The following is a 19,591-nucleotide window of genomic DNA, read 5'->3' as shown; positions in this document are numbered from 1 at the left end:
TTCCCTCAGGCAATCCATCTCATGAACGCTCAACAATAAACATGGAACACACAACTCTATTATATATTATTTATTCACCACACATACTTTTTTCATTTCAAATGTGCACATATCAGACCTGTACACACATAATTGTCTATATTATGTATTGTTTTTTTTTGCTGTTTTGTACATTGCCTATTTGTACATTATTTTTTTATTATCTGTGTCCTGTCCTGTTGCTGTCATTCTGTTGCACTGTGGAGCTACTGTCACTAAAACAAATCCCTCGTATGTGTAAGCATACCTGGCAATAAAGCTCATTCTGATTCTGGTCGTCCACAGAATCAGTAAGTAATATGTAAGTTTAAATACGCCATAAAATGTACACCACCAAACCCTGAATAAGAAATATGCATGTTGAAGTTTATAAAATATTAATTTAAATGTTTCCTAATTTTCAAGCACACTATAAAAATATGTATAAACAAATTAATCTTTTTTTATTTCTCCATACGATGAAAGTGATAGCTGTAATCCCCATTCACTCTCATGGTATAGAAGCAGTCATTCTGCCAGATAATCTCTCACACACACACACACACACACACACACTCTCTCTCTCTCTCTCTCTCACACACACACACACACACACACACACACACTTTTGTAGTATGCTTCATGTAGGCTATAGTGCAGTAATACACACTTAGTTTTTTAAAGGTATTTTATTAAAATCTGAGAACGGTCTAATCATTTCAAGTCAGCAGTACGTTTTACAGCAGTTTATATCTGAACTAAATGCAGTGAACAGGTGTAACAAACAGGACAAGACCAGAGACCCATCCACTACACCCTAAAACAATTCTTGCCTTAAAAAAAGGGTGCATTACATTCTCAATGCATGAAACAAAACTTTCAAAATGTTCTTGTGGCTATTCCCGAGTCCAGTGCCCATACAAAGGACAAGTCTTATACTTTAGCAGAATTAAATATTTGCAAAAAAAAGAAAACAAATGAAAATCATTTTTGATTTTTTTTTTTTTTTTTACTGAAAATGAAGACACTGTAAAGCTCAGTATTGAGTAGTTTATCCATTGAGATTTCTTCAACGTGAACAGCAGAGGGCAGCACTGTGTCTTTAATAAGAGGGATTAAAGTCATGCATTGCAGATACAACAACCTGGATGTCATGTTCAACCGGCGGCCATTTCAACAAGTTGGGTATTATGGGGAGGTAGTGCTTCTGCCAGCATGCTTTGGTCCGGTTCCTTAAGGCATCACAGGGTTTGTGGGGAAATTGTGCATTTATTGATGCATCATAATGCAAGTGTTTCATCTCAGTAGTGGTTTATGTCTCAGAGCTGTTATTTCTTGTGCCAGTCAGTAGGCAAAACAAAGTTTTTTTAGAGAACTCTCTCAACGCTTGGCTAAAGTCATCGGCGTTTGCAGTAGTTGGCAAGGAGGAGGAGTCTCTCTCAGCTTCCTCATCATCCTGGACAAACCTCTGGTCCTCTCGCTCAACTCAAAGTCCACACCTCGCCTGATTCAGATTACGCTCCTGAAAGAAGGTTTTCCCGAACTCATAAGTGCTGATCATGACTGCACAGGCGGGAGCAACTTTGATCACTCTTGGAAGAAAACCTGAAAAAAAGCAAAGTTGTTAATTGAATGTATACAACATTAATCACTGACTTTTTAAACAATAAATAAACAATTAAAAAAAAAACAAAAAAAAAAAACGGTAGTCTGTAGTTTCAGATTCAGTTTGGTCCTACCCAGAACTAACAATACTGTTCTATGCATAAAATACACTATAAACTATAGCATTATATTACAATAAACTATTGCATTATTAATCCTGCCTAGGGCTGCATGATATTAGAAAAAACTAACTTCTGCATAAAAACACACAACTGTACTATACAATTGCAATACTAATAGTTACATCTTAATTTCTTCATTTTCTTTCTTCTTTTTTTTTTTTAAAAGATTTAATTTTGGCTTTTTGCTTTATTATGATAGGACAGTTATTAGACAGGAAGCAAAGTGGGGGAAAGAGAGGGAGATGGGATCGGGGAAAGGTCTGTGAGCCAGGTCTCGAACTCAGGACGCCTGAGGATATTAGCGCCGAATTAATTTCTTCATTTTCAAATGGTAAACCATCCAGCTTTTATTTTGACAGGGGCAAACAAAAATATGCACTGCCAGTTTCAGAGCCAAGTGCTGCTAAACATGAAGTACATGAAACCGGCAGTGCATAAGCTTGCAGAACTAGCAGCCTGCATGATCTGACAATGGCACTGAGCCATTTCACGATATTGATTTTATTTCAATAATTCGTGCAGCCCTAATCCTGACTCTCACAAACAGGCCTATTTAAACTGATGTCAATCTCTAGTTTGGCTAGTAAAGTTATATAACTACTCTGACGTCAGTATCACTAGGTCATAGAGCTTACCTGCAAACAAACCCCTGTATCCCATGTCAATCCAGATATTCCTCATCATATTCCATGTGGAGGATGGTTTCTTCACAGTGACTGCTGCGAAAGGTCAAAATGTCAAGACATTTGATGCCTAATAAATGTAATTAAATCTATCTTAAGTAATCGGCTCCAAATTGCTTTTAAAAGCGAGTCGTCACCTAATGACATCATGTGTCACTCAGCATGCAGGATGCATTACTGCACTCTTTCTAACGTGTTAACAGGAGAAACTACAGAAGCTGCCATACCTCCGAGTGCCTCCATTTCACCTAACTGGATTTGCCTGCGTGTTTTCACCACGTCAAACGGCAGGGTCAGAATTGCAGCGATCTGTGTCAAAAGAAATGAACAAAAAAATTCTGATAAGCCAGGAGGGGAATGAGACATCATTTTTTATTAATAAAGGTTTAAAACCAGATTTAAAATGGCATGCATAATGTTATATAAAAACATTAAAAATTATTTATTTAAAAAAACTTTCTATTCATCAAAGAAAAATATCAGTTTCCACAAAAATAAACAAATATTAATTTCAACATAGATAATACTAATAATAATGCAATCTTTCTTGATCTCTGAAGGATCATGTGACACTGAAGACTGGAGAAATGATGCTGAAAATTCAGCTTTGCATCACAGGAATAAGTCACATTGTACAGTATATTCAAACATAAAACAGTTCATTTAGATTGTAATAATATTTCACAATATTACACATTTTTTCTGTATTTTGATCAAATAAAAGGTGAACAGAAGAGACTTATTTGAGAGAAAAACATACAAACAGAAAACTTAAATCTTAATCTTTCTATATATTATTAATTTCATACCAAATGATTATTCTATTTTCACTGCAAAAACATGTTTTTTAATGTAGTAACATTAAGTATGTAGTACGAATATACAAAATGTAACTGGGCCATTAGTTAGATTTAAATTCAAAAGACCAGTTTCACTCATGTCCTACATTCATCTGGGACAGAAGTCGCCCCAGCATTTATTCTCTTGAAAAATGACCTTGTTGTTAATCAGTCAGGCGAGATAAGGTTATCACACTATGCTCACATTGTTTTATCTCTCTCACCAAATTTTTATGTAATCATTCATAAACTCCTCTATATTAATTTATAGCCATCGAGTTCCTTATTTTAAAGTGTCACTTAAAATAAAGTAAAAGTCAACAATCATATCTGGCTTTTGGGAGTATACTCACGGCTCCTGAGACGGCCCCTGCTGTAAAACTGATGGTGAATGAGGTCTGTGGAGCCCTGTACCGCTCACACAGCTGTGCCTTCACGAGCTCATAGTTAAACCAGTACAGGGCTGAGGGGAAAACACAAAAACAGTCAAACACTGCATCTGGGGAACATCAGTTCACCATCACGCCGCCAGAGAGTGTACAGGTCACTGACCGGAAAAGGGCACGTCCCGTAGGACAGTGGATCCCCAGCCTCTCCAGAGAGATAACCAGCCGTCCTGAGCCACAGCCAAGCGGATACACACCATCAGTTCGCTGTATGGTAGCTTGCGGGACTGCATCTTAGTCCGAACTAACTCCAGAGGACTGATCACAGACACCGCTCCCACTGAGCAGCACAGAGAGAGAGCTCAATAACTCACACCACAGCAATAACCATCCAACAGAACACTAAAAAAAGCTAAACTAGGGATGCACTGATAGTAACATTATGCATTTTTTTGTCTAAATACATTTAAATCAATCATGCATCATTCATTCCAAATTCTAGAATTGAATCTTATTTTAAGATCCTCATAATACACAGTACTTTTATGAGACAAAAAGGCCAAGTAAATACTCACATCTTGCTAACCCTCCTGCTATGAGAGGGATATGGTCCCCCTGATAGCCCATGCCGTAACGCAGGAAGTCTCGCAGCTGGTCGTAACAGGTGAAATAGATGACTGTGGCAGGAACCGCCATCACCCTTCAAACACAAACACACTCATTGAAAACAACTTGTGCACTAATTACAAATGTGTGTCATTCCAAAGACTGATGCTTGTTCCTATTTTCTGGTTTGTAAAACCATGTGCTCAAGTGAACCGACCCCAAAAAAAGGTTACTTACAGTGAACTTGATATAGACGTTCAATCATTAACATGTTATTTATACATTTACAATGTCAAAGGGTCATTTGCTTGCACAGCGTCTCCTGCACCGCTATTCAGTAAACAGCATGACTACTGTTATTTTATTTTCATATAAAGACCCTTGTGAGGCAGTTCTTTTAATGGATAACTTCACTCGAATCATCTGTCTGAATCAGTTTACAGAATCCTTCACTCAATGATCTTTGTACTGCATCTGTCAAAGCATTTATATAATTAACGGACTTATTTAATGATCTGCACTTGTTAAAAACACTGCACTTGTTCGATTAGAATCAAAGTCTTTAGATTGAGCTGGAGTTACAGCGCACAATTTATAAATAGACACACAAAAAAAACAGGTGTTACGATAGCACCTGTTTTTATGTAACTGTACACTAGCAATATGATGCTGCACTTACAGTGTGGGAGGAAGTCCGCTCCACAAAGACCTGAGCCCCTCATAACGAGTGATCTTTACAAATGCATCCTGACGAGCAAAAAAGTGAATTAATCATGAGTGTGCGAGATTACAAAAACTCAGAATCACAGTTTAGAAAGATGTGAATTAATTCTTACCACAGTACCGCTGAAGTGGGTAGGGGTTTTGTACCAGCTGGAGCAGCTCGACATATTCTGACACACATAGACGTGGTCCATCAACCCATTACAATAGAGGAAGCATTTCCCTAAAAAGACAGCCAAAATGCAGTTGCATAAATTTAATTTGCAGTAACTTTGCAAAAATATTACCAATGGCAAAGTTACCACGTGAATTCAGAAGTGACTGCAGTGATCAATTATAAAAAAAAAAAAAGAAGATTAAAAGTTCTTTGTGAGCTTTTATTTTCAATTTCAAAACACTTGATTTTTAATCTTGCTATTGGTTATGGTAGAATTTTAAATAGAAACTTTGTTAAAGTTGTGCACTTTACATATTGTATGGGTTAAAGTCAACATGAAATGACAAATTAATTTATGTATGTTATTGATCTGAATCGATGTCGATCTGGGAACAATTCATACATGCATACTATGTGCCTTTTTAAAAACAAATGAGCATAACGCAATCTTCCAGTGAAACAACAGACTTCTCTTTGGCATCATATGCTGGACTTCTGGAATCATTTAGTCCGGTTAAACCCCATCCCTTTCTTACAACTGACAGCAAGCTTGCATTCAGATCTGCCTCCATCCAATCAACAACTGATGAATAGGCAATGAAAAGTCACCGGCATTTCCAATAATCTGTTTTACTCAAATGTATGCCACAATATAGTAAAAAGACGATCTGTTGCTACTTCTGCTGTTACCTTGCAACACTGCCTAAATATGGTTACAAAAAAACCAGCAGGAAAAGAAACTAATTACTTATGCAGTGTGCGACCTCAATACTCTTGGACTGTTGTACATACCTACAGTGTTGCAAACGTGATGCTTTGACATTGGGGTTTCGAAGAAAGCCTTTTCTAATAATTTAAATAGATTTGGAGATAAGGACTGAGGTCTTAGATAAGAGATTCCATAAATATTAGTGACCATGGCACTGACCATGCATGCCGCGAAAAGTTGAACCAAATCCAACTTTGGCACAAATAAGCAGTCTACTATTTCTGGACATTACACAAGACAGGTTCAAGGTAGGTCTAGCTGGCATGGATCTTCGTTTGTCCTAATGAGTTCTGTTAATGGTCCACTGCTATAAACATTTACATAGAGCAGAGTCAGAAATATTTCCTGAATGCATTTTTTCCATCTTGTTGGGGTATTTATATGTGTGCACATTTGTGATGTCTGTTTGCTATGTGACCTTGGGTTTAGCCCTTCAGAGGTGTGGCATATAAGCCAAAATGTTGTGATTTATGTGATTTAGTTGTTCTGCAGAGTGTGTTTGTAATTCTTTGAGAGCTGGTTAGTGAGTGTTAGTGAAGCGAGCTTCTGGGCTTTGGGAGGGGACCATGCAGTTCACACACAGTACTCACATTTTGAAGGGCGGATGACCCTAGCCCAGGGCCTTGTCTCTGATGCTACAGCTACAAGAGAGAAAGAGAGAGAGAGACAGACATCTCATAGGCCTCATGCTACTTTGCATTTGCTATATGCACCGTGTTATCAAAAGCTTACAGCAGGTTATTAGTTACACACTACCGTTCAAATGTTTGGGGTCAGTCGACTTTAAATAATAATGAGAAAATTAAATTTGTTATCCAGCAAGGATGCATTACATTGATCAAAACTGACAGTAAATACATTTATTATGTTTCAAAAGATGTTTATTTGAAATGCTGTTCCCACCAAAGAATCCTAAAAAAAATATTAAGCAGAACGACTGTTTTCAACATTTATAATATGATAACTCATAATAAATGTTTTATTCAGCACTAAATCAGCATATTAGAATGATTTCTGAAGCATCATGAAGACTGAAGAAATTAAGCTTTGAATAGGAAGCTTAGGAATAAATTACATTTGGAAATATATTCAAATAAAAAAACAGATACTTTAAACTGCAAAAATGTTTTACAGTATTACTGTTCTGTTCAATTTTTGATCAAATAAAGGCAGCCTTGGTGAGACTTCTTTTAAACACATTAAAAATCTTAAGAATCTGAATGACAGTGTAGCTTCATTTTTGCTGGTATTAAAGCTGAAATAGGTCAATTTCTTCTAGCCCAGTTTAATATGCATTGACAACTGTATGTAAGCCATTTGTACATAAATGTGCCCAAAACATTTAAACACCGTAGTGCTATCAAAACTTTGCTTTGTTTGGATCATGACCGACACAGCATAGCAAGGCTGATACAACCAGTGGTATATGTTTGGGGCAGGACTGAGTTTAGCCAGCACTGGCAGACAAGGGTGTTTTTAAGAAACCTGTTTGAAATCAGTCACTATTTTTGCTATTCTAATTGGTGTTGCTAGTAGCACAGAAATTATTCAGTTCAGCTTTAAGACACACATTTCAGCTAAAAACGTTAGTGGACCAGGAAGAAAAACATCAATGTTAAACTGTTGTGACTTGTATGTCTAGAGTAAATGCATGAAGTTCACCGTTCAATCATCTGTCATTCTTTCTGTGAAAACTTAAGAGTTTAATGTCTATACCTTGATAGAGAGGAGTTTGCTGGGCTTGAAGTCTGATCTTCACTACATCCAATGGTGTGACTGCAAGGAGAGAGAGGGAGAAAGACAAAAAGTATAATTTTGTCTTCATTTAAAAAAAAAATAAAAAAAATTGATTCCATCTATAAAGTATAATGCTTGCACAAGCACAAAGCTTCCAATGTCAAATTAAACTGTAAACCCAGTTAAGCTACTTTATGAACAATAGCTATGTTTCCATCCACCTATTTTTAAGTGCATTTTGGAATATAGCTTAAAAAAAACAAACGCTCGATGAAAACACCAAGATGCGCATAAATTCTAAAAATGTGCATAAAAAAAAAAAAAAACTTATGCGCACATTCGAGTAGGATAAACTTTTTAATTTATCATATATGAAAATTATGGTCATTTGGTCACTTTTGGAAAATATTGTTATTTTTGATCAATTTAATGCATCCTTGATGAATAATTTTTTTTTACTGACTGACCCCATACTTGAAGGGTCAAGTATGTGCATTAATAAGAATCATGCACATTATTTTTGGGATTTCTGCACACACACAAAGAATAAAACATTATGCTAAAATCAGACAAATGCAGCAAGTGATATCACAAACATGTTCAGAATTTCTACTGAATAGAGACATGATTGTGCTGATTATTTTCCTCACCAAAAAGAGATGTTAGAACAGCCCCAGTGCCAGACGCCAGCATCTGCTGCATGGGTGTAATAGCAGCCGAGGGCCTGACCGCAGGCCTTTCCCCCATCCTGCTGGCCCACCTGAGAAACACAGAGCGCTCATGTTATACAAAAGTTTAGCTTATTTTATTTTCATGGTCCTGTTCTTTAGCTCCTATCATCAGGGAGACCTGCTGATCTACTCAGTTCTCTGAATAACAACGTAATGTCATCTGCTTCATTTATGCAAAAATGCATTCAGATATTAAGAGAAAGCAACCGCTAGAGGCGGTGATAATCATAATGGCTAAGCACAGCGTACTGATATCTTATCTATTGAGCACACAGCTGTGGGTGGGTCACCCTCCCCTTAGCCTATACTACCCCTGCAGATGTCAGTAAACTACCTTATAAGAAACAATTTAGCATGAGACTTTGACAGTATCAAGAGTGCAGCCCGGATGCATTCACCATGCAATGTGTTCAGTGTCAAACATTTGGGTAGACTTACAGGGATAGTTCATTAAAAAAAATGTAAATTCTGTCATCATTTGCTCACCCTCATGTTTCAAGCCTGTATGACTTTTTTTTCTTCCATTGAACATAAAAGATATTTTATAAATCTTGGTGACGAACAGTTTCGGTTCCCATTGACTTTCATTGTATGGGACGAATCATACACAAGAAATAAGGAAATAGCAGTATACTAGTAGAGGGAAAAACAACAACACTCGTGGACTGGGGGATTTTAATCATTAGACTAGTATTACCTCCTACAACACTGACAAAAATGCAAAAGCTAGAGTAAATCACAGCTTCAGGCTACTGACAAAGAAAGGAAAATCCATATGCAACTAACTAAAAGCTGAAGAGAGCAGATATTATTCATCAGTGAACACAATTTCAATCTACATGTTGCCCTGCTGCTAATACTTAGTCATATATTTCTGCTTCAATGCTGTATCTTTGATCAGTGCAAACACCTCGATCTATCTCATGCGAGTTATGAGACTCCAGAATAACAGTTGAAGTGCAGACCATCGTCTCTAGAGCTGCAAAACAAACCCCAAACAGCTCTTATCTCACTCTTTCACATCCCTTCATTGAGAAGATCATCAAACACAAGTCACAGATGCTGCAAAACAAATAATGCTGCATATACATAAAAACAGGATTGTTGAGATAATGACTAAGTGTCAACTATAGTTTAAAAAAGGTAAGTATAAGTAAAAAAAAAAATTGTAGTATAAATCCTTTAATGTCTTCATAATTTTTTATCTTAATTTTTCGGTATTTTCTAATTTACATCAGAATGTTTTACTAAACAGTTAAGGCACATTTAACATTTAAGCACCAGAGTCATGTGACCCTGGAGCACAAAACCAGTCTTCAGTCGCTGGGGTATATTTGTAGCAATAACCAAAAACACATTGTTTGGGTCAAAATTATAGATTTTTCTTTATGCCAAAAATCATTAGGATATTAAGTCAAGATCATGTTCCATTTAGATATTTTGTAAATTTCCTACTGTAAATATAGCAAAACTTCATTTTTTATTAGTAAAATGCATTGCTAAGAACTTCATTTGGACAACTTTAAAGGCGATTTTCTCAATATTTGGATTTTTTTGCACCCTCAGATTTCAATTTTCAAATAGTTGCATCTCGGCCAAGTATTGTCTGATCCTAACAAACCATATATCAATGGAAAGCTCTTTTATTTAGCTTTCAGTTGTATACATCTCAATTAAAAAAAAAATACCTTTATGACTGGATTTGTGTCCCATGGTCACATAATACATAAAAAAATAATAGGCCTGAAAATGTTATGACAGCTATCTTTGAGTCAAGAAAACCAGCAAACAACGAACAAAACGTGCTGTTAGCTCAAAAGAAGCTCAAGTCGAGGAAGTTTATCTAATCATGGGTAGCTACGATTTTGCCTGCCCAGAAAAACAGACTAAAACTGACCAGGTTACTACTAACGCTACTGGTTACAATAAAATGAAACGACTGTTGAAGGTCATGATGATTAGATAACCCTAGAGTGCCTGTGCGGTAACGACTCTCCTCCATCAGCCCAGTTTAGCTGTGCGCTGATCGCATTAAGCGCAATGGCGCAAGATGGCACGCTGTAGAGAGCAGTGATAGCAAATGAAGCTAACGTTAATGGAGCAGAAAGGGTAGTGCGATCGAGGAGTAATAATAGGGATGCTCATGCATATAACTCACCTTTTGTCAAACCGGAGGGTTTCTGCGCATCGGTTCGGTTCGTGTCATTCTGAAGCGAGACCCTCTCCTCCGCCGCGCAGTCGGAGCGTATCTATGCGCGCAGCGGCGTGGCGCAGGGGGTGTAAATGAAACACACTGCGCCCCCTGGCGGCCGCTCTGGTGCCAAATACACTACCGTCTAGGGTTGTTTTTGTCATGAAGCGAGAACAAATGGCTAAGTCGTGTCACATTTGACTTAAGTTGTCCTCTAGGCAGCGAGAATAGAAGTAGGTAGAAGTAAATTTAACGCACCTATTTATATTCCTGGATGTCTACTATCAACTGAAATTATAAAACTGCGTACCATAGAGCCATGATATATTATATAGGAGTTACAGTTTCTTATTAAAGCTAATAACATAGATGCCATGTCTCTATTAACATAGAGCCCAATGCCATGCAAGACCAAGGTCATCTAAAATAGGGTTAGGGATAAACTACATATACAGTTTTCCTAACTGGCAATTCAGAATAAGTTTAAAATATATTTTTTGGACCTGGATAACTTGCTTTGGCAAAATAAAGTTTTTACTTATGTAGAACAAAAAGCATTAAAACTGTTCAAAATATCTTCTTTTGTGTTTATCAGATTAATGAAATGTCAAATTACTGTTACTTGTATAGAGCTTTTAACAATGCAAATTGTGTCAAAGCAGCTTTACATCAGCTTGATATAAAGATGGGTAGCTTTACAGTATTTAGACGGGGAAATAATTTCTTGAAATAGTGTCATTCTCCTCTGGCCAGACAAAATCAGCAGTTTAAATCTAGGCTGAACAGAGTCAGATTGTGCAAAGGACTCATCTGGTTCCTGTGGTCTTGCCCTGATGGTCGTCTAGGAGACAGGGTCTTCACTGGGGATCATCTAGGTGTCCTGATCTCCACTGACGTTCAGGGCTGTAGAGGTCATCTCTAAGTGCTGGTCCACATCTGATCTAGATGCAGTCTGGATCTGGGTGAAATGTATACAGGCTTGCATGGACATTTTTGGGGTGAATTATCCTTTTAACATGATGATTTAGCTCTCATAATGCTCTGTAAGGTTTTTGTACAGAAACACCGCTTTCCCATTCTCAGTGATGACTAGAACCGAATTCATTTTGACAGTACTGTTACAACCCATCAAAAGATACAGAACAGAAACGCAGACTTGTTTTCTGCCTCACAACCTCAAGGTTTATTAAAAGGTTTCCCTCTTAAGTCCTGAGAGATCACTTCTCTCACACTAGCATGCAATGAACTAATAATTAATACTACAAGCTTGTCTTGTTTTTCATGCAGAGAGCAATCACAATCAGGGTTACAGCAAAAGGTTTATTTTGAGATTCCGCAGTTCATTGTCAAACACAGCATCAACCGATGAGGTCGTCCCATTTTATCAAATATAGCCGTCACAGGGTGGATGTCACAACTGTGATGCCTTGGCGTTTATATTACTCCAATATTCAAGTTTAAAAACAGGTGTGGAAACTAAACCGTGTAGGTCTGCATTACCACTTGGCTATTTGTTATGCAGTGTGTTATTAGTTGTTAATGTTGCTCACAGATATTTTACATGATGCAACACTCTGAATGATGGCACATTGTGAACGGTTACTTCAAACAAGACCGGAGACCCTAAACACCCTTAAGAATATTGTTTTGATGACAATGAGAAATTATAAACACATCAAGCAATATGCAATCAATTCAAAAACTCAAGTAATAATACAAAATAAGAACCCAAAGCCAATAGAAATAAGGCAAGGACCCACTTTCTGAGATTTTTACAGATTTATTTGCGAAACCAATGAAAACTTAGAATCTGAGCTTCTGGAAGAACCATTTGTTCTTGCCTGTCTTGTACCTATAAAAGAAAACATTCACTATTATCAATGTATCACCACATGCAGTTATCATATTGAGAGTGTTAGAGCAAATAGAATGTTCAGTTCCCAACAAGATCAAACTGTTCCTACAGTCATCTCCCTGAACAGAAGATAAATTCAGCAAGCTTTGGATTATGTGGTTTTCAACACACACTAGATAGAGAAAACTTGCCACAACACTTTTTCTGTATCAAATTTAGGAAGCCAAGAATGACGTCTGCACACTACAATGAGAAAGTTTTAATCTAGCCCTTAACGTAACGTAAGCATTAACAATAAAAAACTTACAATCTAATTGTAAAATGATGTAGTCGAGATCTGGTGACAAATACGTACCTCTCCTCAAACTTAACCTTGGCCTCTCTCCTGGCTTTGCGCTTCAGAGCAGGATCTCTGAAAATATCCTTGTTGACAACAGTTTTGTCCAGAGGAATGTCAACAGAGTATCTGAGGAAAGATGATACATTAGACAAATGTACATAATTACATCAGTAGACTTTGATTACTCCGCTTTTACAATTACAGTAGTTAAAATATAAGGGGTGCAACGGATTGCAGATGATCCGTACGGACCAGACCCCATGGTTCGGCACGCATGTGATTCGTGGGTTAACTGTTAGGTTTAACCATCATAGAGCGAAAGTTTATCATTTGCACGTGTTTTGTTTTGCCAATTTACCCATTCAAACAATTTTAAACCATTAAACAAAAGAGAACATGCGCACTGGTAATTTTTTTAGCGCTGTCGCACACCCGAAGCGAGCACACGCAGAGAGAGAGGCGCCATTCACACAGATTGATTCCTCTTTCACTTCTCTTTGAACGGAAAAATATACACAAAGTTACGTTTAAATACCCCTTTTGGCTAGTATTCTGGTAAACACAGTCGGTTATGTCTTAAGTGAACCGAAACAGCTGAGAAAGAAACCAGATATGTGTCAGTATTACTGTAGGTAGGCTACGTGCATTTGGTCTTAAAGAGAAAGCAGCCTATAAATAAATAGTGAAGAGCACTATTGTGTTATTTTACGATTATTACATTTCTGCACCTGAATATTAGTGTTACTGACTTTATTAGTAACTTTGTTGTATTCATCTACACTTGTCATTTGTGGGGAAGTCGTGGCCTAATGTTCAGAGAGTCGGACTCGTAATCCGAAGGTTGCGGGTTCGAGTCTCCGGCCGGCAGGGATTGTAGGTGGGGGGAGTGAATGTCCCGCGCTCTCTCCACCCTCAATACCACGACTGAGGTGCCCTTGAGCAAGGCACCGAACCCCCAACTGCTCCCCGGGTGCTGCAGCGTAAAATGGCTGCCCACTGCTCCGGGTGTGTGTTCACGGTGTGTGTGTGTTCACTGCTGTGTGTGTGCACGATGGATGGGTTAAATGCAGAGCACGAATTCCGAGTATGGGTCACCATACTTGGCTGAATGTCACTTCACTTGTGTAATTGTCCTTATTTTATTACTGACTTTATTAGTTCAGATAGTAGTTTTTGCTGTGGTAAGAAGTACTAAAGTAAGCTTTCAGTATTAAATGAAAAGCAAACTTTGTTTTGTTTGCTTTTTGCTGATCTGAAAAATGATCCGATCTGTCACTCAAAATCCGTATTATGATCCGAACCACGAGTTTTGTGATTCGTTGCACCACTATAAAATATTGATTAATTCATATTCTAACAAAGGTAATCACTTCAGCTTTTGAAAATCATGATGCGTTTACAATTATAATAAATATATTTGGCACACAAAAAGAAGACAGACAGGGAAACTCATATTCACCATTTAACTGGCTATATGAAAAATTAACAATAACATCATTCTGCCTAACATCTCCTTTTGTAAGTCATATGGATAAGAAACAAAAATAAAGGTAAGTGATAAGGTGTTTTATTTTTGGATAATTTTACTCAATACCTTATAGGGTTATGATAATCAAAACAGTCCTGAGCTAGATTAAGCTTTAATCTCTGAAAACCAATCTATCACTAATGATTTCCCCCCCCCCCCCCACTAACAAAAAGGTTTTATCACTAGCTAGCTCCACACTGGAGAGCTGCTTTATAACAGAAAACCAAGTTGTAATTCTAACTGAAAGTGACACCAACTCTGGTTTTTCATGTTTAATACTGTGAAGCTGCTTGATTTAAAGCTATTGCATAAAGTACTATAGAAATAAATGTGACTGGACTTTACTGGAGTACCGAACTGCAGAGCCTGTGCAAACATCCACATTGCTGTAATCGGATGCATATTTTTAGCTGCACAAAACCACTCGTTTTACTGCTTGATAATACAAATTGGTGTGTCTTACCTTATTAATGTATTATTTTAATTATGAACATACTGGTTTGTAGTGTTTTCCTATAGCGGCTAATGAACCGGAAGTCTTGCCCATAGGCTTACTTCTGCATTGAAGAATAAGGTGGATAGGTACTGTAAGAATTACAGAACCTCAGACACTTTCAATTCCTGAGATGGACAACACACACACAGTGCATTAACATACAGACATCTGTCTCCACATCCCACTGAGAGAAAATGCAGGAAAATGCCTCTCTCACATATGCATCAGTTCCTTTTCATCCCCTTCTTTCCCCTCACCCATCCTTCACTCACTCAGCTCACTCAGAATGGTCAATAGTAGAATGTAAAGTTCTACATTAATGCAAGTGTTATTTACAGTCATGTTTGCCATCATTTGAATTGTCTCAGGGCGACTGGTACAATGGTCTCATTCTTATAAGTAAACTAAAAGGTAATACAGATCCTAAGAGTTCAGAGATATTTTGCATACTGTAGGGTGGATCAGTTCCCAGTGGTTTTCATGCAAATTACCTTCTGTCCCAAAAGGTGCTAACTCGGCTTGATCAAAGCAAATTCAAATTGTGAGTTCCTGCCTACATTTCAGGGGTGTTGGTCTTGGTCTGAGGTACTTAAGGAAATGTGGCAAAAGGGTCGGGGCGAATTCTGTAGCCAGAAGCCCGTAGTGTGGGTTCTCAGTACTCACACTATGTATTTCTATAAAGTCAGGTATGCATTCTTTACTCTATGAATTCGATGTTTTGCATTGATATGATTTGATCGCTTTGAATTGCTGTGTAATTGACATAATACATACAGTATTTACCTGACTGATAATAAATGGTTACATTTGACCTTATTCTGTTTTACTCTGTAATTATTGACTCTAGTAGATTACGTTGCATCCTTGTTAAAGACATGAGCAACCGAATGAACGAGTAAATATAAAGTCAAGAGTTAACTAGAATAATCAAATATCAGAAGAATACTAATTAGAAATAGACAAGCAATCAATTTGTATTTCAAGCTAAATACGAGGTCATAATAAAATGGAGTTAGATTAGAGTTTAACTTAAATTGAAGAACTTTGCACACCGGAAAGACCGAACACGCAGGAAACCTTCATCCACCATTGGATACCTTCCTTGGACCAAATGTGTGGACCTTACAGTACAACCAATAAGCATCTATTAGAGGTATTTGCAATGGCTTAAGATGCATCATGAAAGCACATCAACAAAACTATTTGACTGTAGGTAAAGTGTTCTGGCTTCATAAATAGTACACCGATTAGTAGGGGTGTGCGATATTGAAAAAATTATATCTTGATTTTTTTTTTTCGATAACGATAATTAGACGATATTTTGCAGAGTGTGTTATTGTGCCGATATCTGACTACTGTGGACAGCTGCTTTTTTTGATATTCTTCATATTCTGTATGGTCAGTTCACATCAGTGATTAATTAATCTTTTCATTTAAGTTTAAATTGATTTTTTTACCTTTAATAAAGCAATTTTTTCTAAAAGTGTACATCTTTTGAGTCAAATTGTTACATTTAATCAGCCAATTAAGATAATACACATTTAGACTGTTACCAAACAAATGAAACCAGTATCAAAATTAATCTTCGCAGAAGTTGCATGTGAAGTGGCATTTAGATGTGTTTACACACTATTTAATGCAGCTCAGAGGGACATGGAGTGCTTTAACCAGTTACAAATGCAAATTTTTGACATTTTAAACATAAAACATTGAATACTGATATTTAAAATTATTTTAAAAATGAAAATAGACTTTAAATGTGAAATTAAACCACCAGTAGGTGGCAGAAAGTCGCTGGTAATAAGTGAGTCATTGCGACTGAACCGAATCATTTAAACGGTTGATTCATTCAGGAACGAAGCACTGTCATGTTACTCAGAGACGCAAAACAGTGCTGTAGCAATTAGGAATAATTTTTTGTCAGCGAAATGGAGCAAAAACAGGCAACATGGTGTCTAAAACGCAAGTCTCTTAATATTAACTAGTGATATTGATTTTATACAACAGTTCAATAAACATTTGTAATCATGCTTATTTTTGAAGAAAAAACGTCACTCTTCATGTGATTTTAACTATATGAAACGTAAATATATACATTTTCTGCCCCATATGTTGAATTTTGCGATCATTCTTAATGCACTTTAATGGCCTGAATCATGCAGTGAAAGAACACTCTAAATGCGCGCGTGCACTGTTTAACCCCCTTCATCGCCACGTAGGCTAATGTATGTGTGCACTGCAAAGGTGATTTGTTTGGTTTTTGCAAAATACTAGATATTGTCAAATTGCACATCGTTAAAACAACAATTACGATATTATCACAGACGATATATATATTGCACACCCCTACCGACTAGACAAGTGTAACAAAAACCGTAACTCAACCTGAATCAGTCATCAACTGTTGCGTCTATATACGCTACAGTTAAAAAGTTTAGGGACAGGAGGGCTTTCTTTGGAAAGTGTTTTTCTTCATGTTCTCATTCAAGTGATCGAATCACAGTAAAGGCATTTATAATAGCAAAAAAAAATTTCAGTTTCAAATAAATGCGGTTTACTTTTCATTCATTGAAGTATTCCAAAACAATGTCAGCACAACCGTTTCCAAAACTGACAATAAGAAAACTCTTGAGCAGCAAATGATTTCTGAAAAGTCATGCGACACTGAAGACAGGAGTAACGATGCTGAAAACTTGCCATTTTAAGAATAAATTACATTTTAATACTTCTTAGAATAGGAAACAATTCTTTTAAAATTTTAGCAGTATTTCACAATTTTTACTGTGTTTTTGATCAAATAAATGTAGCCTTGGTGATCATAAGAGAACTTGTGGACATAAGTGTTAGGCTGATGATACACAGGGCAACTTTTTGAGCAATGTTTCTTGGGCAAATTTCTATTTGGATATTTTAGATCAGTCGTGGGCTCTGTGTTTCACCTGGTTGCCCGTTGACAGCAACATTTCCAAAAGATGCCTGGCAACATTCCTCAAAAAGTTACACAGTGTATCATCAGCCTTACTCTGAAAATGGGAGGTCGTGGCCTAATGGTTAGAGAGTTGGACTTGTAATCCAAAGGTTGCGGGTTCGAGTCTCAGGCCGGCAGGGATTGTAGGTGGGGGGAGTGAATGTCCAGCGCTCTCTTCACCCTCAATACCACGACTGAGGTGCCCTTGAGCAAGGCACCGAACCCCCAACTGCTCCCCGGGCACCGCAGCATAAATGGCTGCCCACTGCTCCGGGTGTGTGTTCACGGTGTGTGTGTGTGTTCACTGCTGTGTGTGTGTGCACGTTGGATGGGTTAAATGCAGAGCACGAATTCCGAGTATGGGTCACCATATAAAATACGTCACTGTCAGTTCTAATATAGAAGCTGTATGAAGATGTGCACAGACGTCCCTCTCACTCAGGGTCTACATACCTGGTTGGCATCAGGTGGTTGTAGTTGAACACCTTCACAAAAGCCTTGATCTTGGACCTCTTGGCAATCTTCTTCTTGCCCATGGTTGTGGTGACTTTACGAGGATAACGGTCAATGCCTGCGACCAGAGCATGGCTGTAAGGCCGGTCCGAGGTGCCATCATCAATGTTCTGGATGGAGAAGGAGAACACAACACTTTCAACACCCTTAAACACAGCTTCTCTCCTGAATACCGTCAAATGTTAAAAGTAAGTTACCTTGACAATCACAGCCTTGCGTCCCGCATAACGTCCAGCCAGGACCATCACCACCTTACCAGGTTTCATAAACTTGCCCATGTCTGCAAAATATGAATTTGTATATGACACGAGCTCCAGAAGCACAAAGCTGCTGTATCTTCTGAGCAGCACGTTTATAAACAACATCGAGCTCGACATAGCATTATGCTAACTGGTCATTATAAGCATCTTCTGTCATTTAACAAAGGATCTTTATTTGATCTTATTCACATATTAATTTGTTTCTTGCACCGGTGTAATAATAACCGTATGCTATCATGTCTGAAGTAGAGAGTGGAGGGGACTCTAAACCTATCATCTTCTAATACAAACGTAATATTCAGACAATAAACACTTCCAGTAGTCGACAGGGATATTCGCTCTATAAGCAGCATGAAAGGAAGCCCGCGGGTTTTATTTCTTTATCGATGTTCATGGATTATTTTCTCGTGTATGAAACTTACTGATGGTGCTCTATGGCCGACGAGATCGGGAAAGGAAGTAGAACGGGCGAGCGTGACCCTTGACACTGACGCCGAGTGACGTACTTCCGTCGATTTGTTCAACGTAGTCCACGATCTAGGCTTTGGTAAAATAAAATGTTACAAAAAATAAAATAAAATAAAAACTTTTTTTTTTTTACAAATGTTAAAATGTTACAACTAAATTAAAATAAAAAATTTGTATTTAATAAGTAATTTATGTTTTGTAGGAATTAATTTATGTTTGTTTTTTTAAAAGATTATGTATAATGTTATGTGATCTTATTTTTTTTCCCTCATTTATTTACTGATATATATATATATAATTAAACACTTGCTTAGTATATGAATATATAAAAAAAGAATGTCTCATCATTTCCCTGCCCTAACCCCAAGTTCTTGCAATAATAAAAAATAATAAAAATGTCTCCCTCCTGTAAGCAACACGTGTAAGTTTCACATATGCAGTAAAAATATAAGAAATGCCTTCCTTTCAGTTTGTGTGAAGATGTTGGTTTAATTTTGTTGATTAATAACTTTGATTATTGTATAAATGTAATTGTA

At 37.3% G+C, this 19,591-nt stretch overlaps 2 protein-coding genes across 3 annotated transcripts; both read right to left on the bottom strand.

Annotated features, from left to right (window-relative positions):
- Positions 1 to 56: 56 nt before the first annotated feature.
- On the bottom strand, positions 57 to 10,733 carry LOC306868738 (mitochondrial glutathione transporter SLC25A39-like). 2 transcript variants are annotated; one of them, XM_079415055.1, is made up of 12 exons: positions 10,595 to 10,733; positions 8,356 to 8,465; positions 7,685 to 7,744; positions 6,559 to 6,609; positions 5,156 to 5,265; positions 4,999 to 5,066; positions 4,289 to 4,413; positions 3,880 to 4,053; positions 3,681 to 3,790; positions 2,716 to 2,797; positions 2,441 to 2,524; positions 57 to 1,623 (listed from the first exon to the last, which is right to left on the bottom strand). In XM_079415055.1, exons 2-12 carry the CDS (start codon positions 8,450 to 8,452, stop codon positions 1,505 to 1,507), a joined length of 1,080 nt encoding a protein of 359 aa, XP_079271181.1. In that variant the 5' UTR covers positions 8,453 to 8,465; positions 10,595 to 10,733; the 3' UTR covers positions 57 to 1,504. The 2 variants fall into 2 exon arrangements, with proteins under 2 accessions (XP_079271181.1, XP_079271182.1); XM_079415056.1 differs by having other exon boundaries at positions 700 to 1,623; positions 2,441 to 2,521.
- A 1,654-nt stretch (positions 10,734 to 12,387) lies between these two features.
- Positions 12,388 to 19,086, bottom strand: LOC306865791 (large ribosomal subunit protein eL27). The gene is made up of 5 exons (XM_079410593.1): positions 19,010 to 19,086; positions 18,525 to 18,607; positions 18,268 to 18,437; positions 12,838 to 12,948; positions 12,388 to 12,479 (listed from the first exon to the last, which is right to left on the bottom strand). The coding sequence occupies exons 2-5, from the start codon at positions 18,603 to 18,605 to the stop codon at positions 12,431 to 12,433; spliced, it is 411 nt and encodes a 136-aa protein (XP_079266719.1). The 5' UTR covers positions 18,606 to 18,607; positions 19,010 to 19,086; the 3' UTR covers positions 12,388 to 12,430.
- Positions 19,087 to 19,591: the final 505 nt, after the last annotated feature.

This window comes from Barbus barbus, assembly GCF_936440315.1.
Source record: "Barbus barbus genome assembly, chromosome: 4".
Classification (NCBI taxonomy): Eukaryota; Metazoa; Chordata; class Actinopteri; order Cypriniformes; family Cyprinidae; genus Barbus; species Barbus barbus.
The sequence above is the reverse complement of the archived record's forward strand: the minus strand, read 5'-3'. Positions and strand labels throughout refer to the sequence as shown.

Excerpts from the sequence above, each read along its gene's own strand:
- LOC306868738 (XM_079415055.1), bottom strand. The coding sequence starts at position 8,452 with ATGGGGGAAAGGCCTGCGGTCAGGCCCTCGGCTGCTATTACACCCATG. Across the intron at positions 4,414-4,998 it reads AGCGGACTTCCTCCCACACT|GGTGATGGCGGTTCCTGCCA; the intron begins GTAAGTGCAGCA and ends TTGTGTTTGAAG. Across the intron at positions 2,798-3,680 it reads CAGGGGCCGTCTCAGGAGCC|ATCGCTGCAATTCTGACCCT; the intron begins GTGAGTATACTC and ends CTTTTGACACAG.
- LOC306865791 (XM_079410593.1), bottom strand. The coding sequence starts at position 18,605 with ATGGGCAAGTTTATGAAACCTGGTAAGGTGGTGATGGTCCTGGCTGGA. Across the intron at positions 12,949-18,267 it reads AACCACCTGATGCCAACCAG|ATACTCTGTTGACATTCCTC; the intron begins GTATGTAGACCC and ends ATCTTTCCTCAG. Across the intron at positions 12,480-12,837 it reads AAGGTTAAGTTTGAGGAGAG|GTACAAGACAGGCAAGAACA; the intron begins GTACGTATTTGT and ends TTTCTTTTATAG.